This window comes from Populus trichocarpa, chromosome 13 (genome assembly GCF_000002775.5).
Source record: "Populus trichocarpa isolate Nisqually-1 chromosome 13, P.trichocarpa_v4.1, whole genome shotgun sequence".
Lineage (NCBI taxonomy): Eukaryota > Viridiplantae > Streptophyta > Magnoliopsida > Malpighiales > Salicaceae > Populus > Populus trichocarpa.
In genome coordinates this window covers 8,209,827-8,231,405 of record NC_037297.2, presented here as the reverse complement: position 1 = coordinate 8,231,405, position 21,579 = coordinate 8,209,827, and the positions used below count along the sequence as shown (strand labels likewise).

Below are 21,579 nucleotides of genomic sequence, written 5' to 3'. Positions count from 1 at the left end.
TCATGCAAAATATAATATTTATCTATTTCAAGTGTATTTTAAAATATATAAAAAAAATACATGACTTCGATTATATATAGAGTTGAATAAATTGATTTTATTTTAATTAGAAAAAAAAACAAGAATAGATAGATGAAGTTTAAAAAAAAAACAATTAGAACAACTTAGGGAAAAATATATTTTTAAAAAAGGATCAAACAATGTATTTCAATTTGTAACCCCTTAAATATAAAAAAACAAAATGAAGTAAAAAAAAACATAATAAAACCGTCGTAGTCAACCCGAGTTAGTATAATAAACTTGTAATCCTAATAATCGGGGTTGAGCCAACCCAGAATATCCTACCAAACATGTAGCCCAGATCATGAGATTGAAATTACACAATAAAAAATAAAAAAAATTATAATTTTTTTTTATAAAAAAAACATGTTAACTTTTTGAACCCTTTACCTGATTCATTAGACTCGAAACACCCTATTTGAAAAAACTAGGGAATTTAATTCTCAATCAATTAAATAATAAAAGATGAAATTGAAAATGGATTTCAATTATATAAAAAAATTCAAAAAATAGTAATTAAAAGAATGAGGATCAAAATTAAAATACAAAATAAATTTTATATTTGATTGAAGGGTGAAATTGAAAAGAATAATAATTTTTCCAAAAGGCTAAAAAAAAAAAATAGAAATCAAACAATGAGGATCAAATTGAAAAACGTAATACTATAAATTTAAATTGCAGAATAAAATTGAAAACTAATAAATTTTTTACAAATAGACTAAAAAAAATAGAAATAAAAAAAATAAAAATCAATTTTAAAAAAAATCAATATATGTTACATTGAAATTGATGGATAAAATTACAAACAAATAAAACTTTTACAGAAAAGCTAAGAACAAAAATTTAAAATTAAAAAAATAAACATCGAAGTTGAAATTCCTACAACATAGAAGATAAAGAAAAAAAAAGAAAAAAAAGAGAGAAGAAAAACCATTGACGTAGGTAACATAGATGATAGATAACTAAGAATACACGAGAGGTTTCCCTAACATAAGCTGACAGGATTTTAAACTTTTGTCTGAAGAAGATAACTTCTTGCTCGAGTGGAACAAAATAGAGTGACAACACAAAAATAAAAACTAACAAAGGCACTTATGCAAAAGATCCAAACAGAAATTGGACCTTCAGTTTCTTCAAATGACTTCCCAGGCACAGTTGGCAGGCTACCTGAGTCGCACTTTAGTCTAGGGGACTCCACACACAAATCTGGATTTCCAGCAAATGCTCCAGGAAACCTTCCATACCCCTCTTTCTGGGGAACAAATCCAGACAAACTGTTATATGAGAAGTTCAAGAGTACGAGTTCTTTAAGCCTGGAAATATTTCCTGGTATTTGACCCGATAAAGAGTTATGTGACAAGTCCAATGCCCTTAAACGTTCCATCTTCTCTAGACTGGGAACCTGACCATCAAGAAAATTGTATGACAAGTTCAAATACTCCAAACCTTGTAGTCCAAATAAGCCATGTGGAATCTCCCCGTGTAGCAAATTATCAGATAGATCAATTCCAGCAGTTGAAGATAGATGGTAATTGAAGCTCAATTCACTGTTATCAACAACCAACACAGATATTTTGATCTCAATATTTCGAATTGCAAGAAATGGCTCGGCAGGCAATCGTCTAACATCTCCATTATTGAACTCCAAGCTAATGTTGAAGTTGCCATCGGGTACGAAGCCAGAGAATTTATTGCCTGAAAAATCCATCATTTGGATCTCTTCAAATGTGAACAGCCAACTGGGTAAACTTCCACTGAATTTGTTTCGAGCCAAGGAGAGATACCTGAGGTTTGACCATTTGGTTATTGCATCATTCAAATTTCCCGAGAGATTGTTGGAGCTGAAATCTACTATCTCAAGTGATTTGCAGCCAGCCAAAGTTAGTGGAATCTCCCCAGAAATCCCATTGTTGCTTATATCCAATACTTTCAGGCTATCCAGCGCATCAAGTTCAGGTTGAATTTGACCAGAGAGATTGTTGTTATTGAGAACTAGTGCAAGTAGCTGAAAACACCCAACAATATTTAAAGGAATTGAACCCGATAATGAGTTGCGTGAAAGATCTATCACTTGGAGATACGTCAAATTTCCAATCCTAGCAGGGATTTCCCCAGTAAGAAGATTGTGAGAAAGAAACAATGCCTGTAGACTTTTCAGCTCGGTGATCTTCAAAGGGATACCACCAGAGAAACAATTGTGGGACAAGTCAAGAAGAACAAGGCCTGATTTCTCTGTTGTCTCTGCAATCTTGGTTGGAAGTGGACCAGATAGATCATTGAAACTCAAATCCAATGCAAGAAGCTTCTCAGAGAAAACAAGTCTCGGAGATATTGCATAATTCAAGTGATTAAATGATAAATTCAGATGCGTCAATTCTTCTAGGGAAGCAATGCATGTAGGAATACCACCCACAATAGAATTCCTAGCTAAATTCAAAACACCGAGAGATCGAATGGAAGCAGAAAAACAAGGCAAAGTACCTGAAAGCGAATTAGAACTGAGATTGAGAAAAACCAGAGGCTGAAAAAAGTCATGAAGATCACCCGACAGGTAATTATTTCCAAGATCCAAATATTTCAATGACTTGCAGTAAAACAAGCTTTCAGGTATTGTCCCATGAAAAGAATTGAAACCCAAGTCAAGTATTTCCAAATTGGACGAGAAATTACCAACCCACCAAGGAACAACACCTCCCAAATCATGGTTCCCATTTAAAGAAAGTTCCTTCAATTGTCTAAGCGTCACAAGTGAGTCAGGCACAACACCACCAAATCTATTGTGACTAAGATCAAGGGTTTTGAGATTTTGCAACCTACCAAAGCACAATGGGATTTGGCCCGTAAAACCATTTTCAGACAAAACCAGGGTTTCAAGAAACAAAAGATTGCACAAATTGGGGTGAATATAACCAGACAGATTCACGTTTCTCAAGTTGATAGAAATGACCTGGCCGGTGTGATTTTGGCAGGCCAGACCTGTCCAGTCAGTGCAGTTAGAACCAAACCAGGTTGACAAGCCATGAACGGGGTCCTGAATCCAAGACCGGAACAGTAAAAGTGAGGCTTTGTCTTCTGGGTTAAGATCAACAGAGGCAGATTGGCATGATGCACAAAACAACAGTACCAGTACAAAGAACAAGAGTGGCAGTAATTGCAACAAACAAGGGTGAACAAAATTCGACATAACACAGGAGGGGAGAAAAAGTGAAACCCTATGTGCTTCGGTAGAGCTAGAGATGGAGAAAATTATAGTAGCAAACCAAATTCAAACATTCAAAGAAGAAGAAACTGAGCCCATAATATTACAACCAGATATAGGACGTAAAGATCTCGAGAGAGAGACTCACTAAATAGTGGATTGCTTCTTGGAGGAACGCAGACTGCCACAGACAGTCTCGTATCTTTTTCTCTCTTTACTCTTCCTTCACAAAATGTGCGCCATTAAAGTACTTTCTGACACATACATACATACATACATACATACATAACATATTATTAATTGGCAAATTTCCTCCCCAAGTCCCTTAAAACTTATATATGTTTCAATTTAGTCATCAAACTTTATTGTTATTCAATTTGATCTTTAAAAGTTATATTTTCATTGTTAACAAATAAACTAAAAGAGATCCCACACCTCATGTGGTAAGCACGAGCGTTTCTAATTTGCTGCGTAGCTTTATTTATGGGTGAAATCTTATTTATTATAACACTAATCTTTTTCATGGGCTCAACATTAAAACCCTAACACAATCATTTTTCATGGAATCAAGATTAAACCCACATGATATTTTTCATGAGTTCAAGATCACAACCTAATCACTCAAGTTAATAAAAATTCACTACTAAAAATGACATTTATAATGTAAAAATATCTTTGACTTAAAAAATGAATGAAATAAAACAAATATTCACAGAGAAAGAGTAAATTATAAGTTAAAAAGCTCAAGTCTTTAGTAAAAAATTAATCTTAACTCTTCTTTTTAAAGTGAAGAAATAATGCAATCAAAGCAAAATGAAAGGAATAATTAAGATTATAATTTAGGAATAATGCAATCATCTTTTGAAGGAATGATCTACTTACGGGAAATCCTGAAGGGTAGTTTAACTGGTCAGGTTTTGGGTTTGCTCCCCAATAATTACGAGTTCGAGTTCCCTTAGGGCCACTTGAAACTTATATGGTCGTTAACTTCAGGACCCGTGGGATTAGTCGGGGTGCACGCAAGCTGACCCGGACACCCACGTTAATAAAAAAAAATAATCTATTTACGGGGAAAGGTGCATTAACTATCTATTTTTAGCGGCAAATAGGTCACTCTTATATTTAAGACAACACAAATGTGATAATAAGAAGACAAGATCCTCTTATATTAACATATCAATTTTATATAGTTTACAACATAATAACATCATTTCACTTTAATATCATATAAACATGGAAAATATATATCAACTACAAATGAGCAAATACGAGTTCCAAGAGCATTCATATACGTACTAGTTATAATACTCTTCTTTTTGGCATCAATTAAAATACTAATAATGCAAGTAAGAGTTAAACTAGCACCCTAGATTCCGCTGGTATGTAAACGCATAATTCTAAAATTTACATGCCACATAGTAGAAATAAAATACAAGAAAGAAAACTTGACCATTGCCCCAAGAGCAACTCAATCTTTATACCAAGTTGATTATGTAGGATCCTCTTTTTCCTTATAATCCAACGCCATATAATCCTAGTTAGCCCCTTGAGAGCTACCGACACTTGCATTAAAACTTTCAGGAAAGTCATGTTGAGTAGGTGGATGCATGAAACGTTATATTTAGGACCGAAGAAGTGTAATGTGCAGTTGAAGTTGAGTTGTAGTCTTGTCGACTTTCTCAACACGAGTAGCCAAAGTGGTGAAAGGAGGATTTAAAGGAGAATGACTTTGGTGTCGGTAGACATGACCACTATTATTGAAATCCTAACGAATAAGTTTTTTCTTGAAGCAAGCCAAAGAACAATTTATATGGAGTATTCGAGGGCATGTTCCATGGACAAGAATCTTGAAATCCATGGACAAGAATGAACGAGTAACTATAATTTTCTCCCTATTCACAAGACTTGTCAGTGACCTGACAACTTTACTATCCCCATGTTCTTTATTAGTCAAATTGGAATAAAATTGCCGAACCATTTCCAACCAAATAAAGATCATTTCTCAAAGTTACAAAGTGAGTTGATGTAACAAAATCAAATAATTATTGATAATTAGTAATGTTGCATAAATCATAGAAGAGAACCCAATTACTTTTAGGAATGATCTTATAGAGAGTGGTGTGAGCCTTGTTGGAAACAAAATAAGCACTCGTAAATTAATAGAGGACTTGCCTTTTGCCTATGATCTACAAAAGTTTCCGTGTAAGTATCATTCAGATTTAGAGCGTTGAATCTTGTCCTAGAATTCGAGCACCTTGAGCTTAAGTCTTTTTTAACATCTTCATCATCAAGTTTAAAATCCAAATCATGAAAGTTAACTTTTATATCCGTATTGAATTTGTTACAAGGCATGATCCATCCAAGAAAATTAGAAGAGTTGTTTTGTAAAGAAAAGAAAAATAGAAGGATTGATGGTTTTAGTTAGAGGAAGGTGAATACAAGAAGAAATTGAAGAGAGAAGAGTTTTAGGGTTTGGTTATTGTCGTGATGTGTACGACGTCAAATGACAAAGTTGCCTTCTAAAATTGAAGGGGATTTGAGTTTAATCATAAAGTTATGATTTGAGGGAGTCACTCATGATATGCATGATGTCAAATGACAAAGCTGTCTCCTGGAATTAAAGGGGTTTTGGGTTTAATCATAAAGTTATGATTTGAGGGAGTCACCACTTAGTATCATGGTACTAAGAAACATATGGTCTGCGAGAGCCTGAGTAAGAGGACTACTTGTGTAAGGAAAAGACGCATCACACCCAGTACAATCTACTTAAGGTGAGTTGTAGTGTTGATTGATTGTTTTTCTAGGTTATGTTTTTATCCGTTGATCTCATCTAAGGTTCAAGACAATTTTTTTTTCATGAGAAAGTCTCTATCTTATTTGGTTAAATCCTAACCGTTCTAAGGTCCAAATTTAGCATGACATTTATTTCATATTTTGTATATTTAATATCTGAGAGTATACTTTACAATGTAATTTTATACCCCCAAATATTAAAAGTCTACAGCGAAACCCTAACACTCTGAATACTAATTACACAAATTAATTGTTGTGAGATTTTTGGTATCTTGGTCAAATTCTAATGGTAATCATAAACTGATTACAATATTCATTTTGTATTTTTAAAACAAGATAAAAATATGATTTTATTTTTTATAAAATATGCATAAAAAACCTTTAGGATTTGGCCGTATGAAAAAAAAAACATATTTTTGTTTTTTTGAAATGGGGAATGTTTTTGAATTGTTTTTGGATTTTTTTGAAATTTCAAAGAAAGATTAGGTATTTTAATACTGGGTCCGTATCTTACAGTGTAAGTCTACAATCCAATATTAAATAAAATTCTAAAAAAAAACATATTGTTTTGTATTCTAAAATAAGGGATTTTTTTTTAATTTTTGAATTTTTTTTGAAATCTCAAAGAAAAATCATGTATTTTTAATACTGGGTTTGTATTTATAGTGTAAGTGTACAACCCAATATTAGGTTAAATTGTTGGAAAAGTATGTTAGGGACCCACAAATATTTTTAAAATGCGCAAAGTTTTTCAAAAGTTTTTGAATTTTTTAGATGTATGTTTGACTAAACCCCAAAATAAAGAAAAATTAAAACTAAAGGAAAAAGGTTTAGAGCATGTTTGCAAAACACGCCCTTAGCTTAAAATCAGAGGCATTAAAAATGCCTTAAGACTGTGTTTTGCAAGCACACCTTAAAGACCCAAATAAAACCTTATTTCTTTAACAAAATTGGCGTAAGCCAAACGTGCTAACATACCTTTTTTTTCTCTCTAAATAAACATGAGTTGGACCCAGCCCAGACACGAAATGGGTTTGAGTCCAACTCATTTATCTTGTCACTAGCCCAGTCTAGTGGCAAGGTTTTGTTGGCAAAAATGCTAGCAAACATGGTTGTCGTACCGTGTTGAAGCCATAAAAAATACAATGTAATGAATCATGAGGAGGAAGAAGAAGCTTACCTAGGCAAGAGGTGGTTGTTGGTTATCGGTTGGTGGTGCAATGGGTGCTCGTGGTGGCCCACGGTGGTTGTTGGAGGAGGAGAAAGGTGGCTAGTTGGGCAGTTGGAAAAATGATGGTTTTTGGCTAGTTTTTTTACTCTCTTCTCCCCTGATTTTCTTTTCCTTTTCTGCACAAAATTCACCCTTATCTATAAGAGATGAAAGAGGGACATCTGGTCTTCATTGGATATGAATCTTGACCCTTGATTCAAATAGAAAGTATCCCAACCATTGACCAAAAGTCACCATAATTAGTAGCAAAAAGTGGTCAGGTCAGTGACTTTGGGTTAACTTTTTAGTGGTTTTTTGAGTGGCAAACCTGTGGAAAAAGGGATTAGGGTGTAAGACAATGTCAGGTCATGAGGGTGGTGTTTTTTTTTTTTTTTTTTTATCTTGTTTAAGGGAGAAACGAGGCATTAAATGACCTTGAAAAATAACTTCACGAGGCAACTGTTCATGGGTCTTTTGAAGAAGATGACAAATAGTGCCATACAACATGTCGTCTGACACTCTTTATTATTATTATTTTTTACTTTTGTTGACCAAAACAAAACAACACGAAAAAGCACCATTTTATTTTAATGAAACAACGTCGTTTTGGCGTTTATGGTTAATTTAGGTTTTAAACTTTCTCTTTTGATTTCAGCCTCAATCTTTCAAATTGTTCAGTTAAGTTCTCATTCGAATTTTAATTTTAAGAATCAATTCAATTTTTCCCCTGTCAAGTTTCAAAAACATCCCATGATTTCAGCGCGTTTTTCAACTTAGTCCTTGGTCTTAGGTATTTTTAATTTCATCCCTAATTGACCTTCAAACTTCTAATTTTTTTAATTTCACCCATGTTTTCAATTGAATTGGGTCCCTTAATTCGCGCACCTTTTGCAAAAAAGGTCATTGGTTATGAATTTCTTCAATTTGGCTCTTAATTGATCCCCAAACTTTGATTTTCTTTCAATTGTATCCCTGATTTCACCCAAATGACTTTGTAAAAACTAAATTTGATCATCTAAAATTTCAATCTTCTCAATTAAACCTAAATTAAGCTTCCAAACTTAATTTTTCACCACGTAAGTCCCATTAAAAATATAATTAAGTCCTTGCACTTAATTAAATCTTTTAATTTGACTCAAATTAATTCTTAAACTTAATTAATCCTTTAATTGGGCCCACGATTAAATCAATTTGGCCTATACAAAGTCTAATTAAGTCCATAGACTTAATTTTATGCAAATTCTTCTGATAATCCTTTAATTTAACCTTGAATTTGTATTGTCTTTCAATCTTGGGTACAATTGGGTTCATGATTTTTGTTCGAAATCTCAGTTTGGTTCCTCTATGCCTTTTACTTTTGTAAGAGACTTTAGATAGTAAGCTTGTAAAGAAGAAAAAAAATGAAAGGTTGTGGATTTATCTGTAATATCCCAAGAATTCATATCATTTCATGATCCGATATTCATACATAACGACCTGATAATGGTGGATTTTGTTTTATTTCACCATCATTGCTTATATAGATATCATCATTTCGCATAATACAATACTCATAGAATCTCAAAATTCAACATCTTAATAAAATAAAATTCACAATACATGCACCATATCATTATATTTACATATTCATAAGACTACATCCTTGTTCCTATTTTAGTTATAATTACAAGTCTTTACAAAAGTCTCGCTTGACAATTTAGGACTAATACGCTTGTTTACATAAAATACACAACATCTTTAACATTTGGTTACATAGTTCATAACAAAACATGGAGCCCGTGAAACGGGATTCCTACGCACCTTGGTTGTGTGGCTCCCTGTTACAGTATAAAAATGAATACAATAATTATAAACAATCTTAACATAACAATAAATAAATAAAAAACATTATCGTTACTTTCCGTTATTAACCTAAGTAAGTATATTCCTTTCTTTACTTTATATATACATAATACAACCCTTATTATATCATTGATTATATTTTCCTTACTCGTTCGTCCCAACCCCTTCATAGGAGTTGTAGGGATCGAAATTGAAACATTGGTCGTGGTTAATTACTTCACTTTAACCCGGTCGTCCTTTATGGATACCACCAACCATGATCAATTGCATTACTCATACCCGGTCATCCGATTCGGATGCCACTAGCCAAAGCTAGATCACCATATCCAACATAGTCATCCATTTTGGTTACCATTAACTGAAGCTAGATCACAATATCCAAACCCGGTCATCCATCTCAGATGTCATTGGCCGAAGCTAGATCACAATATCCAAACCCGTTCATCCATCTCGGATGCCATTGGCCGAAGCTAGATCACAATATCCAAACCCGGTCATCCATCTCGGATGCCATTAGCCAAAGCTAATCACAATATCCAAACCGATCATCCATTTCGAATGCCATTAGCCAAAGCTGATCACGATATTCAACCCGGTCATCCATTTCAGATGCCATTAGCTGAGGCTAATCACGATATCCAACCCGGTCATCCATCTCGGATGCCATTAGCCAAAGATAATTACAATATCCAAACTGGTCATCCATTTAAGATGTCATTAGTCGAAACTAATCACAATACTCAATCAATTATTCCATGAACGATTTAGTAGTCACAACAAGATATAAACAATTCTTTTACAACGAAATCATTTTAGAGAATCAATATTATTCAAGAAGAGGGGGGAGACCTCCTAACTGTTTCTCCCGTGGAGTGTCCTCGTCCGGTCGAAGGCCTGGCCCCAGTCGCACCTCCTAATACATCAAATGATCACCAATCAACAAATTCACATTCATTAATCTCATAGACTAACACCATACACATTCCAAGAACACACCTGTTCACATCCAAGTGTTCCTTATGTCATATAATCATACAATGAAAGTCATCATATTCAAACATTTCTCTTAATTTTTATGTAGGTTAACCCCGAGAATTCTAGTGTTTAATTCTTAAGTCACGTGGTGGTTTAAGTCAAACTGACAACAAAATCCTCACGAGCATTAAATCATTTTTGATATGGAATTCGTCAACGAAACTAAATCACTATTGTCATAGAAAATCATCAGCGAAAACTAGGTCATTGGTGACATAGAAATTGTCAGCAAAAAATTAAGTCGTTGGTAACACAAAAATCGTTAGTGAAAACTGGGTCGCTGGTGACACATAAATCATCAGTGAAAACTGCGTCGCTGGTGACATAGAAATCATCAGTGAAACTTAAGTCGATGTGACACAAAAATTGTCAGCGAAAACTGGATCACTGGTGACACAAAAATCGTTAGTGAAAAATGGGTCGCTGGTGACATAGAAATCGTCAGTAAAAACTAAGTCGTCGGTGACATAAAAATCATCAACGAAAACTAAGTTGCTAGTGACACAGAAATCATCAACAAAAACTGGGTCGCTGGTGACACAGAAATCGTCAACGAAAACAAATTCACTGTTGACTCAGAATCGTTAGCGAAAACTAAGTTGCTACCAACTCAGAAATCATTAGTGATGATCGTGTCATTTCTAGTTTTACTTTTTCCCTAGGCTAAACGTAAGGTCTACGCTAAGCTTTCCCCCTTATAACTTTCCCCAACCTAGTTGGACATAGACCGTCACCAAATCACATTTAATTTATCACAAGGTTACCAAGGAATACACAACCAAGTCTCAACATGTATATTTTGCAAAGGTTCTCCTAACCATAATTTCAAGACCGAAACCTAGTGTCGTCACAATCATACATCCTATGCTTTCAATTCTATCATGCCAATTCATTAACACAACCTAATAGTAATTTCATATTACACAAGGGTTTCATTTATGTCTTTTGACTTGTTTCCCTAAAGGTGTTCATCATGACAAGTTCCTTCATGATTCTTTCTTTTCCTATAACTAGACATTGTTGTCTATTTTCTTAGTTTGCACATGTAATTCATCATTTTTATCGCACGTATGTTCACAATAACATGTCATAATCACACAGCCATTTACTTGGTACATAATCATACAAGTTCATTCATCACACAAACAAACTTAAGGCATTAATCATGGCATCATTTCCGATTTAGCTCAAGCATTCCTTTAAGGATTTAACAAGACCACAATTCTGCACATTCTTTCATTTCATTTCATTTTCACACAAGTTCTTCAATCATATGTGCACAATCAATACATTAACATAAACATGAATTTTGTTTCAGCTTAAGCATGTTTGTATGAGTTTAACAAGGTCTTAATTACACATTTTATCACTTCATTTCATCTCCTTTCATTATCTCAATTGGTCGATCCTTAGTTAAGGTTTATTCATCCATATACACCCATTTTTTTTGTTAAAGGTTTTGGAATTATGTCCCTCTTCAGCCTCGTTTTCTTCAATCTTCCTATCTAATCTTTGCTAAACCATAGATATAAGAACCCTAAGTCTTTCCTTTGAGGTTTCCTTCTCCCTCTTTACCCAAAATATCAAAGAAACAAGTAAGGAAGTGATGTTATTCTTACCACATGATTTTAAGCAGCCTTAAGGGGAGGTTTTAATAGTTTTTCTTCCTTTTTTCTCTCGGTTTCTTCCTTCTGTTGTTCTAGTCGGCCTTCTAGGCTCTTTCTTCTTCCATGTTCTTGATTTTCTCTCCTTTCTCTACCTCTCTATTCACTCAAAACTCAACAGAAATGGCATGCAAGTTGGATTAGTTAGGTTTTCTTCTTGGGAAGGGGTGGTTGCTGCAACTAAGGCTACTGCCGGTTTTGAGGGAGAGGAAGAGTCATATCCTTTTCTCCCCCTTGTATTTATATCACTCATAAATGTGATGGGGTGTTTGGGTGCTGGTTAACCTTGTTCTTATTCCTTCTTTGGTTGATCTAGGGCCGATTTTCTACTTCCCCAATTTCTTCCTAGAATAGGCTGGTTTGTTTCCCTTAATTCTTGTCTAGCATAGGCTTACTTGTTACTATTTTTTGTTAGGTTTTACATTATCAGATCAAGAAATGGTCAATCTCCAAAAGTGTTAGAAGTGAGGTCTTGAAGCGCACTAAAAAAGGAAAGAGACATGACTAGAAAGCACACTATATGAAAGGTGAGGCCTTGGAAGCACACTTAGAAAGAATGAGATAGGGCTAGAAGGCGCACTATCTGAAAAGTGAGGGCTTGAAAGCATACCCAGAAAAGAAGAAGAAGATAGGGCTAGAAAGTACACTATTTAGGATATGAGGGCTAGAAAACGCACTCATAAAGAAAATAGATAGGACTTGCATGCACATTAGTTGACGGTTGAGGGATAGAAAACACACTCAAAAGAAAATGGATAGGGTTAGAAAGTGCATTAAAAAAGAAAAAGGTAGGGCTAGAAAGTGTACTATCTAGGATATGAGGGCTGAAAAGTGTATTTAGAAATGAAATAGATAGGGCTTGGAGGCACACTATCTGATGGTTGAGGGTTAGAAAGCGCACTCAAAAGAAAATGGATAGGGCTAAAAAGTGAACTATCTGGTATGCAAAGGATAAAAAGTGCATTCAAAAGAAAATGGATAAGGCTAGAAAGCTCTATTTGGTATGCGAGGGCTAGAAACCACACTTGGAAGGGAAAAGATAGGGCTAGAAAGAGCACTAGCTGACGATTGAGGGCTAGAAAGTGCACTCAAAAGAAAATGGATAGGGTTATAAAGTGCACTATCCGGTATATGAGGGCTAAAAAGCGCATTCAGGAGAAAATAGATAAGGCTAGAAAACACACTATTCGACATGTAAGGGATAAAAGACGCACTCAAAAGAAAATATATAGGATTTGTAAAGGAAAAAGATGATGTTTGTGAGAAACTGAAAGAATTTTCAAAATGGTATAATTTTATGTAACCATATTATTTGATAGTTTTACTCATATTTACCTAGTATTTTGTCATATTTTATATATAAAATGCTTTGATATTTTTTTTTTATGTTTTTGAAGGCACGAGATTCAAAAAGGAGTAAATAAAAGATAAAATTCAGACCATGTTCCAACCCGTGTCGAATATTGGTAGATTTGACCTCTAATCGATGTTTTATGCAGAACTTGAGTTGTAAAGGTTGAAATGAAGTGATTCCAGTGGAATTAGAAATCTAACATCCATACCTTTCTATACATATATGGCAAGAAAAATAAAAAAGAAAGAAGATGGAAATCATAACCTTCAAATACAAGTCTCGCATTTTGCCAGTTTTGACCTTCGTCCATTCCAACTCGATTATCTTGAGTTAGAGAAGTCCATTTGATGAAAACTTAATTTTTTTAGGATTCCTGATTCAAAGAACTACCAACCTACCAAATGACAGCAGAAAAAAGAGCTTATATGAGAGAGATATGAGTTTTCTAAGACAACCTATAAACTCTGCTAGCAAACAAGTTTTGTGAAGAAATAAGTCTAACTTACTTAAATGTAGATTGTTTACTATGGAAAGGACTATTTTTATATTTTTTTTAGAGAATACAAATGGATTGGAGGGATGTGAGAACTAGGGTTTCATATCAAATAAAAAAAAAGAGAAAGAAAGAGAGGGGGCGGCCAAAAAAAGAAGAAAAACTCCATACTCGAAATTATGCTCTCATTAGTTTTTCAATAGACATGCAAGACTAAGTTATTTTTCTTGGTTGAAAGGATACAAAAACTTTTGGATTTCACAAGCTTTTTCTCTTGCACACTTGTCAAACCTTTTGCTATAATAACATCGAGTGTATTGTTGTCACCAATGAATACATACTTTAAATTATTGGGCAAAGCTTTTAATTCTAAATCATGAAAGCTTTTTATATGAAAGTACTAAATCAACAAAACATTACCATAGGGGGCAATTTGCAAAGCTTGCAAAGCCAAGGTTGATTCTTGCACGTTTTGGGGAACATATATGTTCCTCTCCATCTCCTCTATCTTAGTAAAATCAACGTCATGGCTCAATTCCACGTTTAATCTGTCCTCACAATCAAAATCAAGAACTTGCTGCACACACTCATCCATGTGGTCATAACATGTGACAGAATAAACATTATTGTATGAATATTTCATTACATCATGAAAGTTAAATTCAATTACTTCATCTCCTACTTCTATAGACAAAGTATCCTTACTTCATCATGAATATTTCATTACATCATGAAACTTAAATTGAACAGTACCACCACAATACTGTTTTTGTTTTTTTTTTGTTTTCTTTTTAAAGAAATAAATAACAATCACAGCACAAGAATCAACTAGAATCACTTTCCCGACAACGATGCCAAAATTTGTTGCGACGTCGTGGTCACACAAATTAATTACCTTAGCTTAAACAAACAAGATAGTATAGAGCAAACAAGGGTCGATCCTATGACAAAGATCTAGTTCAGGTCTTTATACTAGATGATTCAGATTTGGGGGGTTTTGAGGTTATCTAGGCTATGATATGGTAAATAGAATAAAACAATCAAGCTAAATTAAATAAATCTGAAACCTATCAAGAGAAAAACCTTGGTCTCAAGTAAACATCTACCTACGGAAATCAAAACTGATCACTGAAATGATACATCAATTTATATTCTGAATATCTATCTTTTCTTAATATTAGCCAGTTAACTGATCCGCAATGTAACTTGACACGACCAAAAGATTGATGTCTTCTCCCAAGTGCAGGAGTGTCGAAGTAATAAATAACCCGACAAGACCGGGGTCGAACCACAGGGAGGTTAATTGTATAAATTATAAATAACAACAACAACAACAACAACAACAATAATAATAAGTTAAAGAGAGCTTTGAGATGTGATATTGATGTAAGGATTAAACAATGATAAAATAATTGTCAAGGTTAGAGGATCCACTAATGGTATTTCAAACAAGTATAGTATAAACTCTTATTACTCAACTGGAAACCACACACAAAGGAGGTTCCAATCGGATTATAAATTGTTAACATGATTACATTAGTTATCTTATTCGAATAATGATAATACTTGTAAATGTTGTCAGGCATTCATGATTATAACTTATGTTAACAACAAATCAAGTTCCTTTCATAGCACAGGTGTCGGTTATACCATACGGTTGGGTTATGAAAGTGCCAAGTATTTGTTGTACCAATGGTTATACAACATAAATCTAGGTTAACCATTTAACAAGCAAAGTATTAAAAGTGAACAAGATAACAAATATAAAACATATTAGTATCAAACATTAAGGTCCATGTTGAGTTTATATTATACTTATTCTTACACCATTAGTGTAACCTTTTCATCTTGACATGATAAACTTAGCTAAACATAATGAAAGAGAGAAACATAAATAAATAAGGAAAGGAAATGAAAAGCATAAGCAAGAGATTAATATAAGCAAAACTTAAGCATTACAAAATATAAAGAGAGAGCAAGAGCATGATCTTGATCTGAACACCAATATGCCTAAATACATGGCAAATGCCTCCTTTTATAGGCCAAAATTCGGAACTATTGATTTGTTGACTAATTGATGAGTGAGTGGCCACATCTTGACTTGGTGACAATTCTTATCTTCTTGTCTGCCAAACACGTCATTGATAACGTCATAATTTGAACAAACTTAAATAATAAAAGTTCTAGGAAATTGTCTCAGATTTCTAGGGTAAAACTTTGAGATCATTTGGACTTCTAGAACTCGAGATATGGGCTGAACACTGAACAGTGTCTGGGCTGCAGGACAGATTTGGACTTCTTCGTTGTTGCTACAATTTGGACTTGAAAACGGCCTTGTTAAATCTTGGACTCCCATGAAAGTTGTAGGCCTATGTCTTAGCTTTCCATCCATATAAGGTAGACCTAAATCCGAGATCTACAGCTCCAGATATGACCCGATTACCGAATAGTGTTCCAGTTTGGACTGCACCAACATCTCTTTTCTAAGTTTGGCCATCTCTTTGTCCTTTCAATTTTAGTACTTCAACTCATCAATTAATTCTTTCATTTATGTGATAGGCCTGCATTTAAGATGAACATTTACCATAAATTAAAGGTATCTTATATTATTAGATATGTTATTATAAAACATGCTTTAGTTATGTAGTTATTGATACTTCAAGTGCAAAATGATGATATAAAACCTTGATAAAAATGCACTTTTAAGTACTAATCATAACTAACCCTAACCATTAAGCAGCCATAATATCCGCACTAGTAATTTAATTCAATGGTAGCCTTAAGAACTAGATATGTTGATAAATTTAGACAACATAAGTGTTTGCAATCTATGTTCGATTTAATTGAATGTTTTTCCTAAGATTAACAACTTAGATCCGCCATAATTATTAAACTTAGTCGTTTCATAAATTCAAATATCACAACTCTAGTTTTGATAGCAAACTTAGCAGTAGATTGATTTAGAATAATATTTTAGAGTTCGTTTTAACTAAACAATCATAGAAAATAAGCATAAGAAAACATTCATACTCATCATATAAACTAAAAAGAAAAGATAGAATATATCTCACAGTTTTTGAAATCCGAAGGTTTCTGTATCCTTTTTAACCAAAAATAATAAATTAGCCTTACATGTCTATTGAAAAACTAATGAATAGAACAAATAAGAGCATAATTTTAGGTATAGAAGAAAAGGGTGAAGCTTTTCTTCTTCTTTTTGGTTGCCCACTCTCTTTCTTTTTATTTGATGGGAAACCATAATCCCCACATCCCTCCAATCCGTTTGTATTCTCCCAAAAAATATAAAAATAGTCATTTCCAAAGTAAACAATCTACATTTAAGTAAATTGGACTTGTTTCTTTACAAAACTTGTTTGCTAATAGAATTTATAGGTTATCTTAGAAAAATCATATCTCTCTCATATGAGTTGTTTTTCTACTGAAATTTGGTAGGTTGATAGGTCTTTGAATCAGGAATCCTAAAAAATTAATTTTTCATCAAATGGACTTCTCTAACTCAATATATTTGAGTCGAAATGGACAGAGGTCAAAAGTGGCAGATTGGGAGACTTGTCTTTGAAGGCTTCGATTTCCATCCTCTTTCTTTTTTATTTTTCTTTCCATATATTTATAGAAAGGTATGGATGTTAGCTTTCTAATTCCACTAGAATCACTTTATTTTGACCTCTACAACTCAAGTTCTGCATAAAACATCGATCATAGTCAAATTTACCAATATTCGACACGGGTTGGAACATGGTTTGAATTTTATCTCCAATTTACTCCTTTTCAAATATCACATCCAAAAGTGCCTTGAAAATATAAAGCAAAGATTATCAAGGCATTTTATATATAAAACATGAATAAAATACTAGGTAAATGTGAGTAAAACTATCGATTAATATGGTTGCATCAAATACCCCCACACTGAGCTCTTGCTCATCCTCGTTAAATGATTGTGTGATGTCCCTGTTACAAAAATAATATGGATACAAGAATTGTAAATAATCTAACATAATAATAAACAACTAGAAGTACGTTATCGTTACTTTTTGTTATTAACTTAGAATGGATAGATTCCTTCCTTTACTTCTTATATGCATTGTACATCTTTTATTATTTCATTAAGTGTACTTATCTCACTCGCACACCCCAACCTCTCCATAGGAGTTGTGGGGCCAAAGTTTAACATCGATCAAGGTTAATTACTTCACCTTAATCCGATCATCCACCTTATATACTTTTAGCCATAACTAATCGCAACATTTAAACTCGGCCATCCATCTCGGACGCCATTAGGCGAAGCTAATCATCGAACACAATTTAGTCATCCATCTCGGATACCATTAGCCGAAGCTACTTATCAATCACAAACCAGTCATCCATATTGGATGCCATTAGTCGAAGCTAATCACTTAAAAGGGTGTTTGTAGTTTTCTATCCATACCATCAATGAAATCCATACAATAGTACCAGAGTTGGAAAATGGAGTCTGCCTCTATTGTGTTCAAAATAATTGCTTATGTATGATGGTGCTTGTAGAATTTAATTTGATGCTGTCATGTTTCAACCTATTTTAGTCTTGTCAGCAATCTGACTCATAATATCACAAGACTTTCTATGTCAAATGAGTCTTTCTTCTTAATGAGATCATGTGTTTTCTTATGTTCATGATGTGCCTTTATTTTTGTTGTTGTTTCATGCAAATAACACACCTACACGAGTACACCCTTTACTCACAAAACCACTGCACTAAGAATCCTTTGATGTGTTTACCTTTCTCCAAAAACTAAGGGTGAGCAAAAAAAACCGAAAAACTAATTAAACCGAGAAAACCAGAAAAAAAAACTGAAAAAACTAAACCGTGAAAAAAAACCAATTAAACCGATTAGAGTTTTTAAAAAACCGACCGATTCGGTTCAATTTCGGTTTTATAAGCCTGAAATAAAAAAAACCAAACTGGACCCAAACCGAAAAAAAACAAAAAAAAAACCGAGCAAAAAAAAAAACCGGTTTTTGTTCTAAAATAACCGAACCGAACTGAAACCGGTCGGTTTGAACTAGTTTTGGTTTTTTTGAAAAAAACCGGTTTGGTTACTTTTTTTATAAAAATCGAACCGAACAAAAAATGATCACCCCTGCCAAAAACTATGCTTGATCTCATGTTTTCACAAGGATTTGTTTTTTTTAGGAAATCAAAGTTTTGGTACAAAATAAAAAATCAAATTGTTGTCTGTTCTAACAGATGAGTTCTAGAAATTCAAGTGATCTCCTAGAAAGGTGACCATACACCTAGAAAAACCTAAAGAACAACCAAAACACCATGAGATGACTTCAAAGTTGAGTTTTAGCTGAATGGATAGTGAGAAACCATTTTGCATATTCGCATGAAAGAAAGCAAAGCTTACCGATTCTAAATACATACGTTTGAAATGAGAAAAGACTATCTTTGATAGTCCTTTTCACAATACTGACAAAAAATCACTTATAATCCCCTTTTAGCCTAATGCATTTTTCTTGAAAAATAACATTTGCTAGGATCACACCCCATACTAGGGGGCAAGTGCGAGAAACACAAAAATCCTCAATGATTAAAGGTATCCAAACCAAGCTGGGGCGCATGAAAGAATCCAAAATGTTTAAGAATACCACAAAATAACTAATATGATGATACTCAAAACCAAATGAAGAAAAAAGAGAAAAAGCCCAAGCCCGACACTGAGGGGGCACAATGGACCATTTTGCAAGGTTTACAAATCAATTCAAAGGACAAAAAGCTCTGGAAACAAGCACTAGTGATTCTTAGCTTTAAAGTCCCTTAAACACCTTTTGAGCCTACAAATATCTTTTCCTTCGTAGTTAAAAAGCCAAAGCCTATGTTACGTGTCCAATCAAGCCCTTCTAATTAAAGGCAGACAATCTGGATCGGTAGGGAATGCTTTCTCATGCAAAACAAGCTTCATTATTCATACAAATAAAATGAATTCTTTGAAAAATGGTCCTTCAAAACCCTTAAATTAAAGCTTGAACGCCTTTAACCAATAAAATGTCACTTCATATTTTCACTAAAAGCAAAACAAAATTTTTCAACACTTATGGAGACCTGTCCATAGGAATCACTTGAATTTCTTCAGAACAAGTTTGCTTTAAACTGACATCAAAATAGTTTTTGTGTTTAGAATAACTTTGAAATTCCAAAAATTCTCCAAGAAAATAACTCCTTGTAAATAACCAAATGTTCTTTCACACAACCTTTTTCCCAAATTGAACGCTTACGACATGATCAGACTGGGGGGCAATCCAAAAAACACATAGTAGGGCTGGCTTTATAATTCTCTTTCGAAGAAAACAAAAATGTAGGGCAGAGTTGGAGACCTTTGAGATAAAATTTTATGGGCAAAGAAGTATGTTGATGTCATACCCTTCCTAGAGGTCAAGATCATAAGATGTGACTCAAGTAAGTAAGAGCAAAAAAGCCATCGAAACTCACTACAAAGACTCAAACTTTCAAGAAGGAGGAAAGTCAATGAAGAAAAGGAACCTATATTTCTCAAGCAAGTATACATGCATATTGATCATAATGCATTACTTTGATATTTGACAAACTAGTGTCTCACCAGCAAATCTTTTTCGAGTGTGCCTTTAAGCCCTCCTCCCTAAGATAATGCACCTTCAGGTTCTATCTTCTTCCTTATGAATGCACCTTTGAGCCCTCGTCTCTCGAGTAATGTGTTTTCTATACCTACCTTTTTTCAAGTGTGTCTTTAAGCCCTCATCCCTTATATAGTGCGCCTTTAGGCCCTATCTTTTTTTTCAAGAGCACCCTTGAGCCCTCATCTCTCGAGTAGTGTGTTTTCTAATCATACAACCTTTTGAGTGTGCTTTTGCACCCTCATCTCTCGAGTAGTGGGTTTTCTAACCTTACCTTCTTTTGAGTACGCCTTTGCACCCTCATCTCTCAGGTAGCGCATTTTCTAACCCTACCTTATTTTGAGTGCGCCCTTGAACCCTCATTCCTAAATATTGTGTTTTTTATACCTACCTCCTTACAAGCACGTCTTTGAGCCCTAGCTTCTCAGATAGTGTGCTATCCCTATCTCTATATCATATCTCTTCTTGAGTGCACCTTTGAGCTCCCATATCTTAAATAGTGCTTCTTTAAACCCTATCTTCTTCTTTTAGGCGTACCTTTGAGCCCTCATCTCTTAGATAGTGCGCCTTTAAGCCCTATCTCTTTTCCTTTTATGTGCTCCTTTGAGCTCTCATCTCCTAGATAATATGTATTCGAGCCCCATCCTGTCATCCCTTCAAGGCATCTTTGACCAAATCCTTTTTCCAGGTAAGTTGTATTTTTTTACCACTTTGAAAAAATGATTCACATTTTTCATCACTTTAAAAAATCTTTGCATTTTTCACTTAGGCAGGTCATGCATTACAATAAAACCACTTTGTAAAATCATTCGCATTTTTCATCACTCGAAAGTCTTTGCATTTTTCACCTGGACAGTTCATCCATTACAATAAGACCATTATGAAAAATTTTCTCCTTGGCTAGTTGTCCATTATAATAAAACCACTTTGAAAAACCTTTATATTTTTCACCACTTTGGAAATCTTTCATTTTATACCTGAGCAGGTCGCCTATAAAATCAGACCACTTTGAAAAATCTTCGTATTTTTCACCACTCAAAAAAATCATTGCATTTTTCTACCTAGGTAGGTCATCCATTATAATGAGACCACTTTAGAAAAAACCTTTGTATTTTTCACCTGGGTAGATCGCCCACGATAATGTGACCATTTTAAAATTTTTAAAATTCTACCAAGAGGCAGATTGTCTACCTAACCACTTCAAAAGGTCTCTCAGAAAGACCATTTTTTTCTTCGCAAACCCTATCTCATTTTCTTTTGAGTGAGCTTGCTAGCCCT

At 33.9% G+C, this 21,579-nt stretch overlaps 1 protein-coding gene across 1 annotated transcript; it reads right to left on the bottom strand.

The window, feature by feature from the left end:
• Positions 1–981: 981 nt before the first annotated feature.
• Positions 982–3,501, bottom strand: LOC7477702 (receptor-like protein CLAVATA2). Its single transcript, XM_002319779.4, has one exon. It carries the CDS (start codon positions 3,242–3,244, stop codon positions 1,067–1,069), a length of 2,178 nt encoding a protein of 725 aa, XP_002319815.3. The 5' UTR covers positions 3,245–3,501; the 3' UTR covers positions 982–1,066.
• Positions 3,502–21,579: the final 18,078 nt, after the last annotated feature.